The following is a 17,998-nucleotide window of genomic DNA, read 5'->3' as shown; positions in this document are numbered from 1 at the left end:
CCGCCAGTCCTCAGAGACGTGCCACGTGGTGGCTAGATGGGACGGCGCTAGAGTATCTACACAAATAGCATCCAAGTTAAGTGGCCATCCCGTTTGCCAAGGGAAGAGGGTCATTCCATCGCATCTACAGTTTACTTGTTTTCCGCAGAGACAGGAGTGGGGGCAACTATGACGGGGGAGAATTATTTACCAAGGCGGAAGCGTTTTGTCTAATATAGGTCGCGTAATTACTGGAAGGGAAAGCGGGGAGCTACGGATTTATGTTGAGAAGAGGCAATAAGAAGGGGTTTTTCTGTGTTAGTGGAATAATGAATAGAATCAGGCGTTACTTTGCGGAAATCCATACTAGTTAAAACAAAAAATATTACTTAGTAATTTTAATTGCACGTAAAAATACGCAAATAAGTATAACGGGTTAGCACTGATTGACTAGCACGTTATCTTTTCGCGGATCAGCAAAGTAATATTTTTTGTTTTAATTTGTGTTAGAGGAAGCTGAATTGAAATGGATTAAGCTGTCTTGGACGCCAGCGGAGGTGGCTTGCCGCGCCGCCTGTCGCCCCACTCGCCGCGTGCGTCCAGCCTGCGGCCTTACAGATGGAACAAAGCTCTTCCTCTCGGACTGTGTCCGAGTGAAGTTTGTATTTAAATACGCGAGTTCTCGCTATATGATGGCCTTTCCAACCAAAAATTTTATATGCTGGACTTCACCACATCGACCTTGTTTAATAGTAGTTTATATGACTGCTACATAATAAAAGACATTAAAAGACCACATGAGTGTTTTAATGCCTAATTATGTACAGTTACATAAACTATTTTATCTACACACATATTATAAACTTTCTATGAAATATTCACTAACCCAAATTACAGCCTCCGTTAGAGCATCGTTGCCAAATCGTTGCTCTCTTGGCGGAACTCGCTGTCCGACTCTGGAGCTCCTTACCCGTTGGCATTAGATGCGCTCAATCTCTTGCTGTGTTTAAAAAATCACTCAAAGAACATTATTTATCTCTCCCTTAGTGTTTATATAGAACATAGTTATTTTTACTCTGTGGCTGTATTTCGGTTAGCTATATTTCGGTTAATTTTATATATATTTATATGTATGTTTATGTATGCCTATTTGTATTCCTTATATGTGTATGTTTATTCACTTTTTTGTGTTTGTGAATGTAGGCTTCATAACAGTTTAGCAACACCTACTTTTTCGATTAACTTCTCTATTTCCGCTAACCAAAGGTTGTCTGGAAGAGATCGCTTTTTAGTGATAAGACCGCCTGTTGTCTGCCTCTAAATTTAATCAATTATTTATTTTTCTTGTATATTTTTACTGAGGTGTGCCAATAAAGAGTATTCTATCTATGTGGTGGCGTCACAAAAATATTTTTATCGCTTATTTTACACCAAATTTTTGCTAGTTGCCTTTAAAAAAAAAACATTCATTTTATACTTAAAACTAATTCAAAGATAAACTGTACGTCAAATGGCGATAAATGAAAACATTTTCGCGCATGTAGATTTTTAAAAAAATTCAGAGACAAACTAGAGTCAGGGGCCTATTTCTGTATCATTCGATACAAACTAACTATATATTTATCGTAATGTTGGCCATTATTTACGGATTTTGAAGGCATCACAGAGGGTTTATGATATGTGTGTAGATAAAAGTATATATAATGACCTACTCCCTATCAAGATATTTTAGAGAACTATCTAAAATACTCATTTGTCATGAGTGAGTGATTGAGGAGGGATACCATTTAATGTGTCGAAGTCTAGTCCATGGCCCCACTTTGTCGCTTACCATAAGGATGAGATTTACTTGTATCTTTATATGAATAATCTGTCAAAACATTATTATGGCAAGTGACAAAGTGGCACTTTTTGCTTGGAAATCACACAAATACTTACAATTCTCTCCCAAAATGTTGCTCAAGATTAAACCATGAAATGTGTTTGCTGTAGTGGATTGGTCAGTCACCCCTAATGAAGAATTTTCAAATGTCCAGCCAATATGTGCTCCGCAGTGGGGACATGTGCAGATCCGCCACGAGTAACCAGGGAACCATGAGTCTGCACCTTGTGGCTAAAATATATGATGTTTTCATTGCATTCAATATAATATTTTCATGTATATAAATATAGTAGTAACTTACATTGCCAATATTATGGCATCTGGCCTTTTCTGTAGTAACAATCTCAAACTGAACACCAAATGGATTTACTAATGTTTGCACAGTTACATTACTTTTGCCAAACAATGTTCTCCGTTCACTTTTACGAGCTCCGGGACTTAGCTGATTAAATAAGTAATAAGAGTCGGCCACGTCACTTCCACACTTGCGGCATAGCAGGAGTTCTGTTACAGAAATAAAGTCATTGGAATTATTCATTAAAAATCAACAACTATATACAATTTAGCACATTTAGTGTCTTGAATATATGTCCATATAATTATATCGTTTATATTTTGATCAACAAATTGTCAACCTACCTTGTCGATTCTCCTCAGATTTTACGGGTTGTTCGGCAAGAGTTAAAAACATTTGTGACCCATAGATAATTATAATGGAATATGTTAACTTTACCATGTCTGGGTTTTGAAAATTTTTAACTAAACTAAAAACAGTATTAACAACGCTCTATTTCGTATTACCGGCTGCGCTAACTTAAAAAAACCAAACTAGTTTTGATTGATTATGATATAAGCAACTTTTCGATATAGGCTATAAATATACATAACATTATTGACATATTTTCTATTTGTTAATTCTGATTATCAATGACATGGTAGGTATATAAATAATTTTGGATTATCTTCAAATTTACACGAACACTGTGTTATTGTTGGTAAAACGTGCAAATAATAATAAAATAAACTAACACCATTTCATTAAATGTCACTTGTCAGTGTCAGTGTCAAACTTATAAAGGCCCTTTCTCATATAATATTATTAAAACGTAGTGATTATATCAAAGAATATAATACTCACTAGGAGGATTATATGCTCTTTGTAATATTATAATACACATGAGCGATAGAGAGGCAGATAACGAAGTCTTGTTAGATTTTTCACACATTATGCATCTCTTATCTTGAACGCACCACAAATGAATGCCTCCTATAATAAAATGACGTTTCTTGCCTTGGTACTACTTGGTACGGTATTGGTAGTTGATTCTACAGTGATGTATGCGCGATACCCATTTGTTGTTTACTGATAAAATCCTTTGTGACATACATATTTTCAAATCAATTAAAAAAAGTACTACAAGCGGTGTAATCTATAATATTTAGTCATGTCCTTTTTCAAGAATGTTGCGTCCAGTTTCACCATCCGTAGTCGTGATTCGATTTTGAAAGAATCTCTAATAAATAATTTATCTGAATGCGTAAAAGACATACAATACAATAATCAGTTTGAAGAAAACTTCCACAGCGTTCTTGGATCGACGGATTCTACTAACACACTGTGTACGGCTCTCGAAGCAGTATTTCTGCATGGTTTGAAGGACACATTACTAAGAAAAGCGAAAAATGTACTGTCAGGTGATCCAGACCTCCGACCGCAGCCGAACTTTTGGCCACTTGTACTCGTGCTCTCTCATCGGCAGAATATCGACGAGATCTCGTCATTGCTGCAGATCAACACTGAGATTGGACAATGCAGAGCTTGGCTGCGAATTGCCCTCAATGAATGTCTTCTATCCTCTTACATGGCAACTCTTCTGAAAAACATATCTGCTGTTAGACCTTTCTATAATAAATCTGCCTTTGTATGCGATTCTGAAATTTTAGAAGTTGCCCAAAAACTAATAGAAGGATTAGAGACATGCATTCAGTTTAATTTGCCCACTAATTCAAGTTTACTTAATCACTGGCCCGAGCCAGTGCTGATGCTAGCTGGTCTGTGGGTGCCCACGATGAGAGCTGCACCCATCAGCGCGGGCCTTGATGTGGCCAGCACCATGTGTAATGAAGAGGTCAAGCCTAAAGATGTGTCCACTCCAACCCACATATCTGGAATAACTGGTTTGGGCAGGCTGGCTCTAAATGAAGATGAGGCATTAGATTTTATCCTATCTGTATCTAATGACATTACCATCATGGAAACACAACCTCAAATTGAACCAGAAAGAAAGGATGACTTAGATGATAAAAATCCTGTGACTATTGATGACAATGAGAGTAATGCCATATCATTAGATCAGCCATCCACAAGTCAGGAGCCAGATGGTAACAATAGTTATCAAGAAGACACAGATGTTGATCCACTGGATGCGGCTACTGATATTGTAATTGCTGGAAACTCTTTGTGTGGTAAAGGATGGTCTACTGATAAAAATGATGAAATGAATTGTTCCATTAATTCAAATTCCTCACATGGCAGCAGCCTTATAAAAACACCAGAATTAAAGAGTTTGTCATCTCTGCTGGATACAGCGAATAATTTAACAGAAAAATGTGTAAATACTCCTAATTTACGAGACATCATGAAAGATATCCATAAGGAGTTAAAGTTAAATACAGAAGAACCAGAAGTTGTTGAGTTGAAGTCAGAAGCTGCTACACCGGAAGACCCCATGCTCCAAGGGTTGGGCTTTGAAATTGTGTCAAATTCAGTAACAGGCTCATTTACTGTCACCGAACTTCAGAAGATGATTCAACAGCTGGGGAGCCTCTCCCGGGAACATGGTCTGGATCATCAAAATTATCAGTGCAAGGGTTGTCAAGATTTGTTGGGCAGCACTATTTCCAAAGCTAAAGTGTGTGCTTATACTGGGGAATATTATTGCTCCAATTGCATGGATGCCAACTTCTTTATAATTCCGGCTCGGGTGATACACAACTGGGACTTCAAGAGATACCCAGTCTCTAAAAAATCAGCTCTGTTCTTATTAGAGTTCCAGCATCATCCCTGGATCCATATGAAAAAGCTTAATCCAAAAATATATTCTGGGGTGTCTGATATGGTGCAGCTACAAGAATTAAGAATACAACTTAATTTCCTAAGAGCATACATATTCTCATGTAGAGAACCTGTTATTGAAGAATTGCAGAAACGAGTCTGGCCAAGGGAATATCTATATGATCATGTGCATTTGTACACTATATCAGACCTAGTCCAGATACCTAGTGGATCCTTGTTATTGCAATTAGAGAAAGTTGTCAACTTTGCAAAAACGCATGTGCTAGATTGTTGGTTTTGTAGCCAGAAAGGGTTTATATGTGAAGTTTGTAGAGATCCTAAAGTATTGTATCCATTTGAGACAAGCACTACATATCGTTGTGATGAGTGCTCAAGTGTCTTTCATATCAAATGTTTCAATGCAAATATGCCATGTCCAAAATGTAAACGAAAACAAAATCGCACTAATGAATCTAACCTAGTTTAAATGATTGATAACCTTGTTTTAAATATATTATCCATATAAAGTTATATTACTACATATTGCTACACTTTTCCGCCTCATTCTTAAAAATATTTTAGGATTATTATTTGATTGCTGTGGAAATGGGAGATGGTAAATGTTACCTAGTTTACAGTTAAAAACCCATATAATAACATCATAAACTACTTGTAGTCTATTTCTATGTTACAAATCTGAATATGTATAGAACACACTTATGACTTATTATATTAGCATAATTTAACAAAACGCATTTAAGTCCCACTTTAATTTTATAATATTGAGTGAATTTTATAGTTTAATACTTTAATTAAATCAATAGAGATGCCCTTGATAATTTGATAAACTAAACTTTTACAAAAAAAACAATGAAAGCCCTTATGATAATTATACATATATTTAACTTTCTTACTTTATATTATTTTAGGTAGTCCACTAAAGAGTAATGAAAATGGCCCATTTTGTAAAGAAAATTGGACACAAACTGACCTATTGCCATAAATGTAATAATTCAATCGTAATACTAACTAAAATATACTACCAGAATTGTATTGTGTGTGTCACACACAATGTAGGTAAATGCTGTTTGACTGTTTAGATAAACACATTTTTTTTATTAGGCTCTAAGCATGGTCCAAAGTATCCTTAACCAAATCAGAAAATAAAAATATAATTAAATTAAATTAGAAGACTATGTGTCCAACTTATCTATGGCCGTACTTTAAGTGTAGTGTACAGTTAGCTGCTCCAATAGTTCTCTATAGCTGACTGTACATTTAGTTCATTATGGATACCTAATCATTAGGAAGTTAGTATACTTGCATACAGTACCTACATTATCTGAACGTCTAACTTTACTCTGTATAACATTAAACAATAAGTACTACAATTAATTAAAGAGAATTATTAACACCGAAAACATTTCATAATAACACCGAAAGCAAAGTAATTTAGAAACAGTAAGCAAGATGCCTTGGTAAGCGTAGTGGTAGCGTAAGTGTTGCTAATTTATAAAGTATTTCTTGTTTTTTTTTTTTAATATTCGTCATTTTCAAAGGTCATTAAATATAATGACCACAATATATTCTTTTCACCACACCAGCTGGCTCTCGTGATTGTTCAAAAACTGATGAGAAAGTTGCATTATAATTTATATCCACATGTGTGGCAAAGTAATCTTGTGCAAATTTTGAGTAGTTTCCTTATGTTGGCTCGTAGAATTCAGTTGAGTATTTTCCTCGCGTTGGTGTGGTGAAAAATCTTGCATATCACTCGATGGCAATTTTTCTTAACGCTCGTGCCTTTAAACCCTCGCAACGCTCAAGATTCCACTATTCGGACCACTCGCTCCACGCTCGCTCGTGCTCAATGGTATCAATATTGCCCCCTTGTAAAAAAAATACTTAGGTATATACCCTAAGCTCTCTTACCAAAAAAATAAACTATAAAATAAAATAAAACCAGTTATAGCTATTTTAGTCACGACTGCACTTAAAATTGTATTCAAACACCAAATATAATGAATGATCACCAAATCTTAGCGAGCATTACTAATGCGCTATTTTCACCTAACTAAACCACTATGACTACCATAAAAGAACGTTGGGTTAGAACTGAGAGCCTTTCAGAAAGGAAATGCTACAAAAAAAGAGGGTTAGGTTAGAACTGCGACTCTTACAGAAAGGAAATGTTACTAGAAAAGTGGGTTCGGTTAGGTTTAAACTGGCTAAGTTAATGAAATTCTTTATTTGAAGCAACTAGTGGCCCATAGATAAAAAAAATACTTTGAAACTATATACATATTATAAAATAATACATTTCAAAACTAATCACTACATATTACATTCAAACTGTGATCCTTACAGAATCAAACTGTTATTAGAAGTGTGGACTAATTAATGTAGAGACATAAACAGCTCAGACCTTAGTAAACTATTTTGTTAATATTCGGCCAACTTTGTCGAATATTATATTCGGCCGGAAATCTGTTACTTAACCTATTACCGAAAAAGAAAAATAAACTATAAATATAATCGCAAAGCACTTTATTTAATATTTAAAATATATTCTTGGGAAGTTGTTAAATAGGAAGTCCCTTTGTGAGCATTTTTTGTATTACAAATAATCTTAATTTTTATCATGGCTTAGATTTGATTGTCTCTAACTACATTAACTAATCCTGAGCACAAAAATTAAATCTAAGTAAACGTTGTGCTTTGTAGGCGAACAATTTTCATAATAAATATGGCTCAAAATCTAATAGGCATGTTTAGCCGAATATTGTACGCTTCGGCCGAGAGAGGGGCCAAATATTCGGTATTCGGCCAAAATCACTATTCATGGCATCTCTATATTTTAGGAAGATGTTAACATTTTGGTTATAATTTCACATTAAAATAAGAGTTTTTATTTTGGTGATCCTTTACTATTGTTGGCAGTAAAAATGTTTTTGTTTTTCATCAGACTTGCTCGAAAAAGATCTTATTTCATGCCGGTGTACTGAAGGACAAAGGCCTACTTTGTTCCCGTGAGAGTTATGGATTGTGGAGCTGTAACTCCCCAGAGAGTTATAGCATTTTTTTAAAATTTTGTTACTAATTCATACGAATTAACTAGGTATAAGTTGTTCATGTTTCAAAATATTTAATTTGATTTATAACTGTGGCTGAACGTCGGATAGGTTTGTGCCTTCGATGCGTAAACTGTCAAAAAATAACAATTCAAATATAGTTTTTTCTTCGCAAGTGCGAGGAAAAACATTGTCTGTAATTCCGGGGGTGAGAATATTGTTCTTCAGCCTGCGGCTGACGTGAATATATAGACTCATACAATATTTCACTTACCCCCTTCTTTGCACAATGTACAGACAGCGTCAAATACTTTATAGCAACCAAAGTAGCCAAATAGTTCGGTACACCATATATTTAGTATGGTGTAACGAACTTTTTGGCCACTTTGTCTGCTACAAAGTATTTGACGCTGACTGTACTATTGATATTATTTTACTATATCGTGATCAGTTAAATAAGAGCCTTTTCAAAATTACCCCGCTTTCGGAGTTTACGGTCAGCAAACAGGCAATGTTTGGCATGATAGGCAATGTTGAAGAAGTTTACGGTATTTTGTTTAATTAATGGCATTTTTGTTGGTAAGTGTATAGTAACAGAAACGCTAGTAGTGACCATCGGTGGACCTTATCTGTTTGCAATAAGGTTTACCAATGGTCCGTTGTCAGCGTGGGCGATGGTGCGTAATGCTCTCTGGGGATGGCATGGCATGGGCAATTGCAGCTCAGCAAAGTATGTCGTTCAGATAGAACATTCAGTTCAGGTAGAACACAACATTTAGCAATCTAAGAATACATGTTTTTAAAATAAAACATTTGCTGTCTATTAATAACATGTAAACAGATTATTTTAAGCATCATTATATTTTATCAATAAAACTTGTATTTTAAAAGATATGCCATTTTTTACTGGTGTACCCGTTCAATCTTTATCTTGGTATTTTATCGTTTTGGGACCGTGCGAACTGCATGGTGGAGCTAAGTAAAGCGATCCCAGCGCATAAGGTGGTGAAAATTTGAACTAACTGCGGATATCGTCTTTAACAGTTCATACAAGTTATATGGCTCGAAATGAAACTTTAATTTACGATTACTCCTGAAATATTCATTTAAATTGTATGGTGTAAGGGACCATCGTAATCTGTATGAAATGCTTAATATAACTAAGGTATTTAATTTGATAATTATTAATACTGTAGCCATGTAAATAGCTTTGCAAATGCCACATACTATGTGATCTTTTTCTAGAAGTAATGAATGGGTATAGTAAATTATCCAAAAGATAGACATTCAACATCGCGGACTTTTTTGTAGACCCATGAAAGTGAGCCAATTCCACCATACGTTGTTTTGTTATAGCTCAAACGGATTAGGCACCGTTTTCGATAAAAGCTCCTAGCCAGCGTAATTTTTTCGACAACATCGTTATATTTCAACCAATTTACACAAAACTTTAACAAGTTATATACCTAAACCTTCCTAAGTGGTTTTAAGTTTCGGAGTAGTTTTATAGGGACCGTGCGCGTTGGAGGGTCTGCCATCTTGTGGTCTGAATCGGAACAATAAACATCAAATTTACACGTCAAGTGTTTTCTTGTGCATAGTAGGTTCTGCCATCTTGTGGGCTACATCGGAACAATAAACATCACATTTACGCTTCGCGCCAAAAATCTGACGGCTCCTGTGCTGCCTCCTACAGTTCATGCACGCTCCCTATAAGATGTAGTGCATTGACGTTTTCCCTTAGTCTTGCGGACACTAGGTTGCGTGACAGTCATGCACATAACATAGCGAATAGATAGACCTAAGATGTGTTTATTTTTCGTTGTAGGCGAGGATAGCGGAGCTCCACTTAAAAATCTCTTATATTACTGTAAAATAAACCTTAATCGATAATATATTCCGTAAGCTGTATATAAATATTAAATTCATCAAGAGATAATTTCTGCATCATTAAATGTAATCCTAATGTACATGGAGCAAAAGGAACCTTTTCTGCTGGAAAGAGACAAATTATGATTTCAGAAACGGTATTAGTAAGTGTTATGCACCAGGCTAGTATTGATACACTTATGCAAGAAGGTTTAATTGATGAATTTAATTACATCAAGGGGACTTACATCCTTTTTAAACAATTTCATCATGAGGCACCAATGGCACCATCAAAAAGCTTGGATTAAAATATATATGTTATAGATTAAAATATTGGAGGTGTATCTGTTTTAGAAGTCTATGCTTACTTGACACAGGTGACATTAGCCCTGGGGGTAACATTACCACCCACAAAAGGCCAATTTTAGTTTTATCAATATCTGTCGAATAACATAACAAAATAAAAATCGGCCTACCTATTATTCAATACTATATTAATTTAGGGAATAAAATAAAAGTGCAGTTTTCAATTTCTTGTAAATTGTATTTCTTATATCGATATTTACATATACGCCTAAAACGACTGTACCGTTAATATATGCCATGATTTCTATGACAAAACGTAAGACATCCTTGGTGACTTAAGAGTATAGGTAATCTTTACTAAAACTAATACATATTATAAAAATAAAATAATAAACGTTTAAGTCTACTATACTGTGTAGTAAATGAAACCCTCTCAATGTTGGCAATGGTATGTCGCCAGTATTTACAACTCGGGTCTGATGGAGCAAAGGGAATGACATGGGACGAGGCATTCTTAAGTCCCATTCACATGTTGGGCAAACCTAATAGTGGAAGCCGTATGAGCCCAATTTCAAAGAAAAACCGCATATCGTTTTTTTTTTTTTCAAAAACCTATCGTGTGTGGTGTCGTATGAAAGGGCTTTCCGAGGCAATTCTAGAAATATATTATATAACACATTATTACCTTGTAGACAGTTTTTTTAATTAAAACTAAAATAATTTTTAAAACATAGGTACCGAGTTAGGGCTCCTCCAGATACGATATGGCTGTTTTTTTTTTACAATATACCACAAACAATACGGGATATCCTCATATCTAACCCCAAGAAATCAATTTTGAATATAATATCATTTAGAACTTTTTATTTATTTATTTTGCAATATTACGAAGTAACACAGTTCTACTTCAGTACCTATTTTAAGAGACTTATGGAACTGTACTGCAGATACAGTACACATTAAATGAAGCTGGTTAATAAAATGATACGGGGACCACCTCTTTAACCCTTTTACTGCGTCTTTTCATCAGTTGGTATAGTTTTTAACCCAAAATATCAAGTTGAGCTCCTTCAGATACGATAGACCTAACTGATTTTTTTGTACACTATACCACAAATGATACATAATATCTTAATAATAAACAAAAACTTTTTTATTTGTTTATTATGTGTATAATTTTTCAATGTGACAGTTCTAATGGAACTGTATTGAACTATGCTGATTTGTTTATTATTGGTGTTATCTAAGTCATAATAACGATCACAAATGTTAAATTCCTTGTCCCTCCGGTCCTCCCACCCGTCCCTTAATATCTGAGTTCCGATCGCGAGCTGCATTTAGCTGCCCGCAGTCGTGGCGTGGCATTCAGTCGGTCACAGCGGTCACTTCTCGTCTGGCGTGTAGGTATATTTTATTCGCGGTAGTGCGTCACGTGTTCGTATTATATTGCAAGGTATGTATTAATTTTCTCTATACCTACCTAATAATGCAGAGGGTATACTTCGGGTTACGTATACTCATACTCATTTATTGATAATATTCTTAAAATATTACATGTGAACAACACTAAATACATTTAAATCATTGGAAGTAGTAAAAAGATATATGTATATATGTTTAGAATTAAAATTACAAAAAAATCGTTTTGTCCAATAAATTTACGATTAAAATCAATATGTAAGTCATAGATGAAATATCACGTCATCAAATACATTGTTATTTTGGTAATACATTAATTAGTAATTATTATTTTCAAAGACTAAGAATTCAATAACAGTATAAAAGGTCTTATCATTAAGCAATTTTTTTTAGTTTGTTATTAAACATATTGCTACTATCTGATATTGTCATTACTGTCATTAGGTAGGGCATTGTAGATCCCAGGGCCTAAGACATGCATGGTCTTTGAAGACTTGTTTAGTCTGTGGGGTGCTGCTATGAGTCGTTCCTTGGTTCCTTGACTACACCATGCTTTTTTTGATTTCCGTAATTTCAGGGGTGCATTCTTGAGCTTAAATTAAGTAATTTTCTCAAAGACACCGGTCTTCTAATTAACTCCATTTCGGAGATAATCAATAAATTATTTTTATCTTATAGGGCCCTCATGAGCGTATACACTTGCCTTAGGGCCTGTTTACATATTGATTAGTGTTTAGTACGAGTGTGTCCATTTGCTACTAAACGTAAATACTATCGATATTCGAAATGACATTGATATGTCATAGTTTTACAACATGTTACAACAACGCTATATGAAGCATTTTTTTTATTAAGCAATTTAGTTTCCTTAAACGTATCCCATACCCGGAGTTAACGGAATTCAATAAAAACACGGTGTATAACTATCACAGTACGTTTAAGTAGCACTTTTACTGTTGTTAAGTTGATTTTAGTTTAATTTAATGGTTGTTTTAACGCTGAGCTGAAGAATACTTGCGAACCTTTGATACCTACTTACACTTGAATAATCATCCTTCATTCAGCTTTCAGCCACTTTTTTAAGTCAGTATCTAACACAAAAACGAAACAAACTGTACCAAATGATGAACAGACGCAGTAAAAGGGTTAAAGAGGTATCCCTCGTTGGGTATATGTATATTACGTATCATTTTATGATTAACGTGTACCGTATCTGCAGTACAGTTCCATAAGTCTCTTAAAATAGGTACTGAAGTAGAACTGTGTCACTTCGTAATATGAAAAAAAAAATGATATTAATAATTTAAAAAAAATATAGGACATTATTACACAAATTGATTAAGTCCCACAGTAAGCTCAATACAGCTTGTATTGAGGGTACTTAAACATCGATATATATAATATATAAAGTACCTGGGCGACCGAGCTTTGCTCGGTTATATTATAACTATTTATTGTAATATGGTGGTGTATAGGTGATAATCTTAACTACATTTTTTTACTAAATTAAACTTGTCTAAAACAATAAAAATTAAAAAATTATATATAAACTTGAACAATTTGAACATATAAAAAAAACAAAAGTTAGTCACCGGGCGAGATTCGAACCCGTAACATTCGTTTAGCAGTCCGCGTTTTAACCCGCTGGACCAGACGGACAGTGGCGGGCAACACGAAATTAGCGACCATATTCTGCGTCGAAAAAAAAACGCATGAAAATTCGAAAACACGCGTTTTCCCAAACATAAGACTAATCTAGATAGATTGTAGATACTTAAATACATAGGAAACACCCATTAACGATATTATATTCAAAATTTATTTCGTGGGGTTAGATATGTGGATATCCCGTATTGTTTGTGGTATATTGTACAAAAAACAAATCAGCCACATCGTATCTGGAGGAGCCCTAACTCGGTATGTTTTACATTTTATTTTTTATTAATAAAAAAAAAATGTCTGAAACGTAATAATCTGGTATATTTCTAGAATCGCCTCAAAAAGCCCTTCATATGGTACCACAAACGATAGGTTTTTGATAAAAAAAAAGAATGACTCGGCACTACACAGGAGGGGTACTAAGGGATTTTTTTAAGGAACTGCGTAAATGTAAATAGCTAAACTGTACATCACTTTGCGGTTTTTTATGCGTACACCTTACACTATAAGGCGAGTCTACGAAGCGCAAAAAGGGCACTGTTAAAGGGCTTATGACATCTACCGTTTCATCGGGCACTTTCTGCTATAATCAGTAGAAAGTGTCCACGAAACCCGACGATGTAATTTCCCCGTATAGCTGGAACCGTATTCTCTTCGGGGTCGGTCAAACATGTGTCCGTCATTTGTTTAAATAAACCAAGGGCAAAATAAACGTGTTCTCGAATACTCATCGATCATTAAACATTTTTTCTGCGAAATTAAAACCCCCGATACACATAAAAAGCAAAAACAAACGCAATCTTGTTGAACGAAACGTTTTTTATTGCAGGTACTGTAAAAGAGATACGGTCTAGCTGAGCCCTGCCCCGCATCTCCATGTAAAAGAGATACGGTCTAGCTGAGGTGGGGAATGTAAACGCTAAAGGTAGATTTGTTATTTTATTCGATAATCTTTTTATATTCATAAACGAAATACAGCAATATCGACTAACTCAGATGCTTGCAACTTTCAGAATAAAATCGCCTGCAGATCTTTATTCCTTCAGCAGGGCGATAGTTCTGAATTAAAATAAACGTTGCCAGTTATCTATCAACAGACTGTAGAGTACTTGTTGTTTGTTTTGGTTACAACTTTAGTGTTTGCGTCTCAGAATGATATCAACGTTGGCATTTGGTCATCTAAGAGCAAAATTTAAAGAGGATTTTTTTGCACCTTCGGCGACTGATAGAAAAGGTTTTCAATCGTCTGGTTTCGTCTGTACTGCTTTTGTTTTTTTTTGCACACATCGCCAGACTTATCGATGTTTAATTGCGTTTGCTTTTACTTACCTAAAGTAATATTCCGAATGAGATAAAATTTAATTGAAAGCAGTTTTAAAATTATATTCTGTGATTTAGGAATTTTTCGTAAACAAATATTTCATTTATACCATTACGCGGTAATCCCTTAAAATTTTGCCTGCTAAAGTGATTTTACTATCGCTACTAGTGAAATTCACTGTAATAATGTTCCTGGTTTACCTAGTCAAATGTTAAAAACATACACGAATTACAAAATGTAAACACGCAATTAAGGCCCTAATTAAACCTTAATATGTCAACATTTTAATTGAATCATCTGTGTAATGCAACGAAGACGAGTCATTTGCTCAGATGAGCAATTTGCGTTCCGTAATGTCATTTCGTTACATGACAAATTGTAATCGATCAAAAGATCTTAATTATGTATAATTTGTATCCATCATTAATAGATACAACATTTACATGCATTAAACTTTTCACGTGAATATAAAAAAAAAGTTAAAATAATCACACTAGCTTATCAACGAGAATTTAAATATCTAACTTATATTCAATTATCTATATCAATAAATATTTCTGTATTCGCTATTGGAACACGGGGTAATTATTGCTATAAATAAATGGTCATGAATGTGAATAGAACAGGCATGTCAAATAATTAAAATGAAAATACAGGCTGTGTGGTAACCCCACTAGTTACCAGCAGGGTGTCACCAGTGGTAACAACTGGAAAAAAAATCCCAGGTACGACTGGTGACAAATTGGTGAGAAGAACCCGCAGTGTGTGCGTGAGATCTCATTCGTGCAGGACGCCGCTTCCCGCACGTGCCCGTCCACATCGCGCCACTCTGCGTCTACACGCGACAAGGCACGAAGTCTACGAGATGTTTATTTAGCCTTTTGTTTCATCTACAGTTCAGGGATCAGCTTTAGTTAATTTGTATACAATAATAAAGATAAAGACAACAATACCTAAGTACTAATTAAGTGTATTCTTTGAGAAAACCTTAGCCTGTGTTTATCTGTTTTTGTAATAAAAAATACAGTTTGCTCATTGTGATTTGTGATAGTATAGTTTTGACATAAAAAAAATATATAAATAACGATACAATTTGAATTATTTCTATTATTAATTAAAGAATTCCGAACTATGTCAAGTTTTATAGATAGAATTGAAATTACATATTAATATATTAAATTATACATTTTATTGAATATTGAATAATTCCATGAAATAAATTTTATTAAAAATTATAAATTAAATAATAAATACTACAAAACAAGGAATTCAAACCTCGAGTACCAGAGACATGGATCTTAACAAAAATGAAATTGTATTCACCAGCTGCAGTCAGTAAATACTTAAGAGTTGTAAAATATGCCCTATAAGCAATTACATAGCTTGCCTGCGCTATATCAGCCTTTGTTGTTTCAACACGTGCACTACGTCTCGAATACCTTTGAAGAGGCCTACCGGTACGGCGTAAGCCAATAAATAAATAATACAATCATAGAGTCATATCACACTATTATGAAATGCAATGAAATAATTTTAATTACCCTCACGTACGTATTACCGCTGGAGATCTGCTACGAAAATAAAAAAATGTTATCAAAGACAAGTTACACAAGGTGAAACAATAAGATAAAAAGTAACAGGTACTAATATTACCATCTGCGCCATAGTCATTAATCATTATAATATAATATTATTATATTTATACCACATCCTTCCAGAAGGACGTCCATTTTTCTGTGTACAGAGGTATAAACTACTAGTAGACAGACAAACTACTATTATAAAATTTCGTCACTTAATTTTTCAGTGTTATTACATGCATCAGTAATTCAGTATTAACTCTATCCGTCGGGTAGCAGTCGCACGACGACTACGATAATTACAAATTAGTATGAGAAGAATATAGTTAAATGCAGAGATATGCCTACACAGCGCCGAATGAACGTCAGGCGGGAAGGAAGTGAGATGAGAACGCGCGTTATTGCATAGCCCACGGCAGCGGCCGAGACCTTACATGAGCGTTTTCCTGTCGTGTCCATCGATAAACTCTAAGACACTTATTTGAGGCAGTGCATATATACCAAATTGGTGTCGTTCGTATCCTAAGCTTCGCGAGTATAAAATACTAAAACTTTCTGGTCCATTCATAGGCTATCAGACCAACATACACATAACACATAGACTAAGCTAAATTGTTTAAGAACTTGGAAATATTATCTATTTTGCTATTGGATTTAATTAAATTTCGAATTAAAACCGGGCGAGCCAGGTCACATGCACTTGAGACCGATACTAGGCGGTTCCATTAGAGCAATCAGACCTCGTGCTGTTTACTAAAGAACGTTACGCTGCGAGGTATGTATGTACGGCGCTATTACGTGTGCTTCTAATGTGAGTGAGTCCTAAGGGCCATATCTAACCGGGATACCACGGCACCGCAACCAGTCGCCGGCCACCAACAAAATGTATACAGCTCTATGGAGGGCATTTCACCTGGTGTCAACCAAGAGAACATATGTTAGTTATTAGTGTTATAAGGTGGTGGTGTGTGGTGACTAGTGTCGCGGCAGTCAGTAGGGTGGCTGGTACTGGTTGCGCTGCAGGTGCTGCACAAGCGGGCCCTGCTGCTGCTGCATGGCGAGCATCTGCTGGCGCATGCGCTGCTGCTGCGTCATCTGCTGGTACTGCGCCGAGTTCTGCGGCTGCATGCCGCGCGGGTACGGCGGCGCCGGCCCGCCCATGCCTCCCATCGTCACGTTCGGGGCCTGTCGGCCCAACAAATATCACTAGCATTATTGTATGGTATTTTGGTAAAAGCATAAATACACATAGCTTATGGTGTTTATCAGTAGATAATAGTTATTTACGATACAAGTGCAGAAAATAGGAAATTCGGAACGAGTGGTTATAAATTAAAACACGACCGAAGGGAGTGTTTTCAATCGACACGAGTTGCGAATTACCTATTCGCACGTGTATCGTGCAACGTTTTACAGTACATATGGGTTTTTTCGACATATGCACAGAAAGTGCTCATTCCCGCACGCGTGCGGGAAAGTAGCACCATATTTACTGTAAACGTTTTTACCGCACCAGTTCGCAAAGGTTCTCTTTATAGGTACTTCAAATACCGATGAGAAAGTTGCATTTTATCCACAAGAGTGACAAAGTAATCTGACGGGAATTTTAAGCTGTTTCCTCACATTGAAGTGATGCTTTTAAATGATTAATATTTAATATCGTTCATTTCAACTTGATTTGTAATGTTTTTTTTAGTGTTTTAGTGTTTGAAAATACTAACTTTCCTCGTGTTGGTGTGTTGGTAGTGAAAAATGTTGTGTTATTTATTAGCACATTATTTTCTTTCTTTTAGAGAGATTATTTACGCAAATATTCACTTTATCAAGAAATGGTTTTCGTGGAGCTGTATTCGTTTT

The 17,998-nt window shown here is 35.2% G+C and overlaps 3 protein-coding genes across 7 annotated transcripts in view; 1 reads left to right on the top strand and 2 right to left on the bottom strand.

The window, feature by feature from the left end:
* The window catches only part of LOC133519775 (protein cereblon-like), a 40,590-nt gene extending 37,395 nt beyond the window's left edge, over window positions 1–3,195 (bottom strand). Inside the window, exons 1-3 of one of the 2 annotated variants that reach the window (XM_061853879.1) lie at window positions 2,501–3,195; window positions 2,163–2,365; window positions 1,918–2,092 (exon numbers count right to left, since the gene is read on the bottom strand). In XM_061853879.1, coding sequence (XP_061709863.1) covers window positions 1,918–2,092; window positions 2,163–2,365; window positions 2,501–2,597 — 475 coding nt within the window. In that variant the 5' untranslated portion in view covers window positions 2,598–3,195. The remainder of the gene's footprint in view (window positions 1–1,917; window positions 2,093–2,162; window positions 2,366–2,500) is intronic. The other variant, XM_061853870.1, reaches the window with a different exon arrangement.
* A 6-nt stretch (window positions 3,196–3,201) lies between these two features.
* LOC133519758 (pleckstrin homology domain-containing family M member 1-like) lies at window positions 3,202–8,879 on the top strand. The gene has a single exon (XM_061853852.1). It carries the CDS (start codon window positions 3,307–3,309, stop codon window positions 5,401–5,403), a length of 2,097 nt encoding a protein of 698 aa, XP_061709836.1. The 5' UTR covers window positions 3,202–3,306; the 3' UTR covers window positions 5,404–8,879.
* Window positions 8,880–10,379: 1,500 nt separating this feature from the next.
* LOC133519743 (mediator of RNA polymerase II transcription subunit 12-like) overlaps window positions 10,380–17,998 on the bottom strand; it is a 55,217-nt gene continuing 47,598 nt past the window's right edge. For all 4 annotated transcript variants that reach the window (XM_061853815.1, XM_061853838.1, XM_061853832.1 and 1 more), the window contains one exon: window positions 10,380–17,326. In XM_061853815.1, the coding sequence (XP_061709799.1) occupies window positions 17,132–17,326 (195 nt within the window). In that variant the 3' untranslated portion in view covers window positions 10,380–17,131. The remainder of the gene's footprint in view (window positions 17,327–17,998) is intronic.

This window comes from Cydia pomonella, chromosome 1, assembly GCF_033807575.1.
Source record: "Cydia pomonella isolate Wapato2018A chromosome 1, ilCydPomo1, whole genome shotgun sequence".
NCBI classification, from domain to species: domain Eukaryota; kingdom Metazoa; phylum Arthropoda; class Insecta; order Lepidoptera; family Tortricidae; genus Cydia; species Cydia pomonella.
This window is presented reverse-complemented; position numbering and strand designations above follow the sequence as displayed.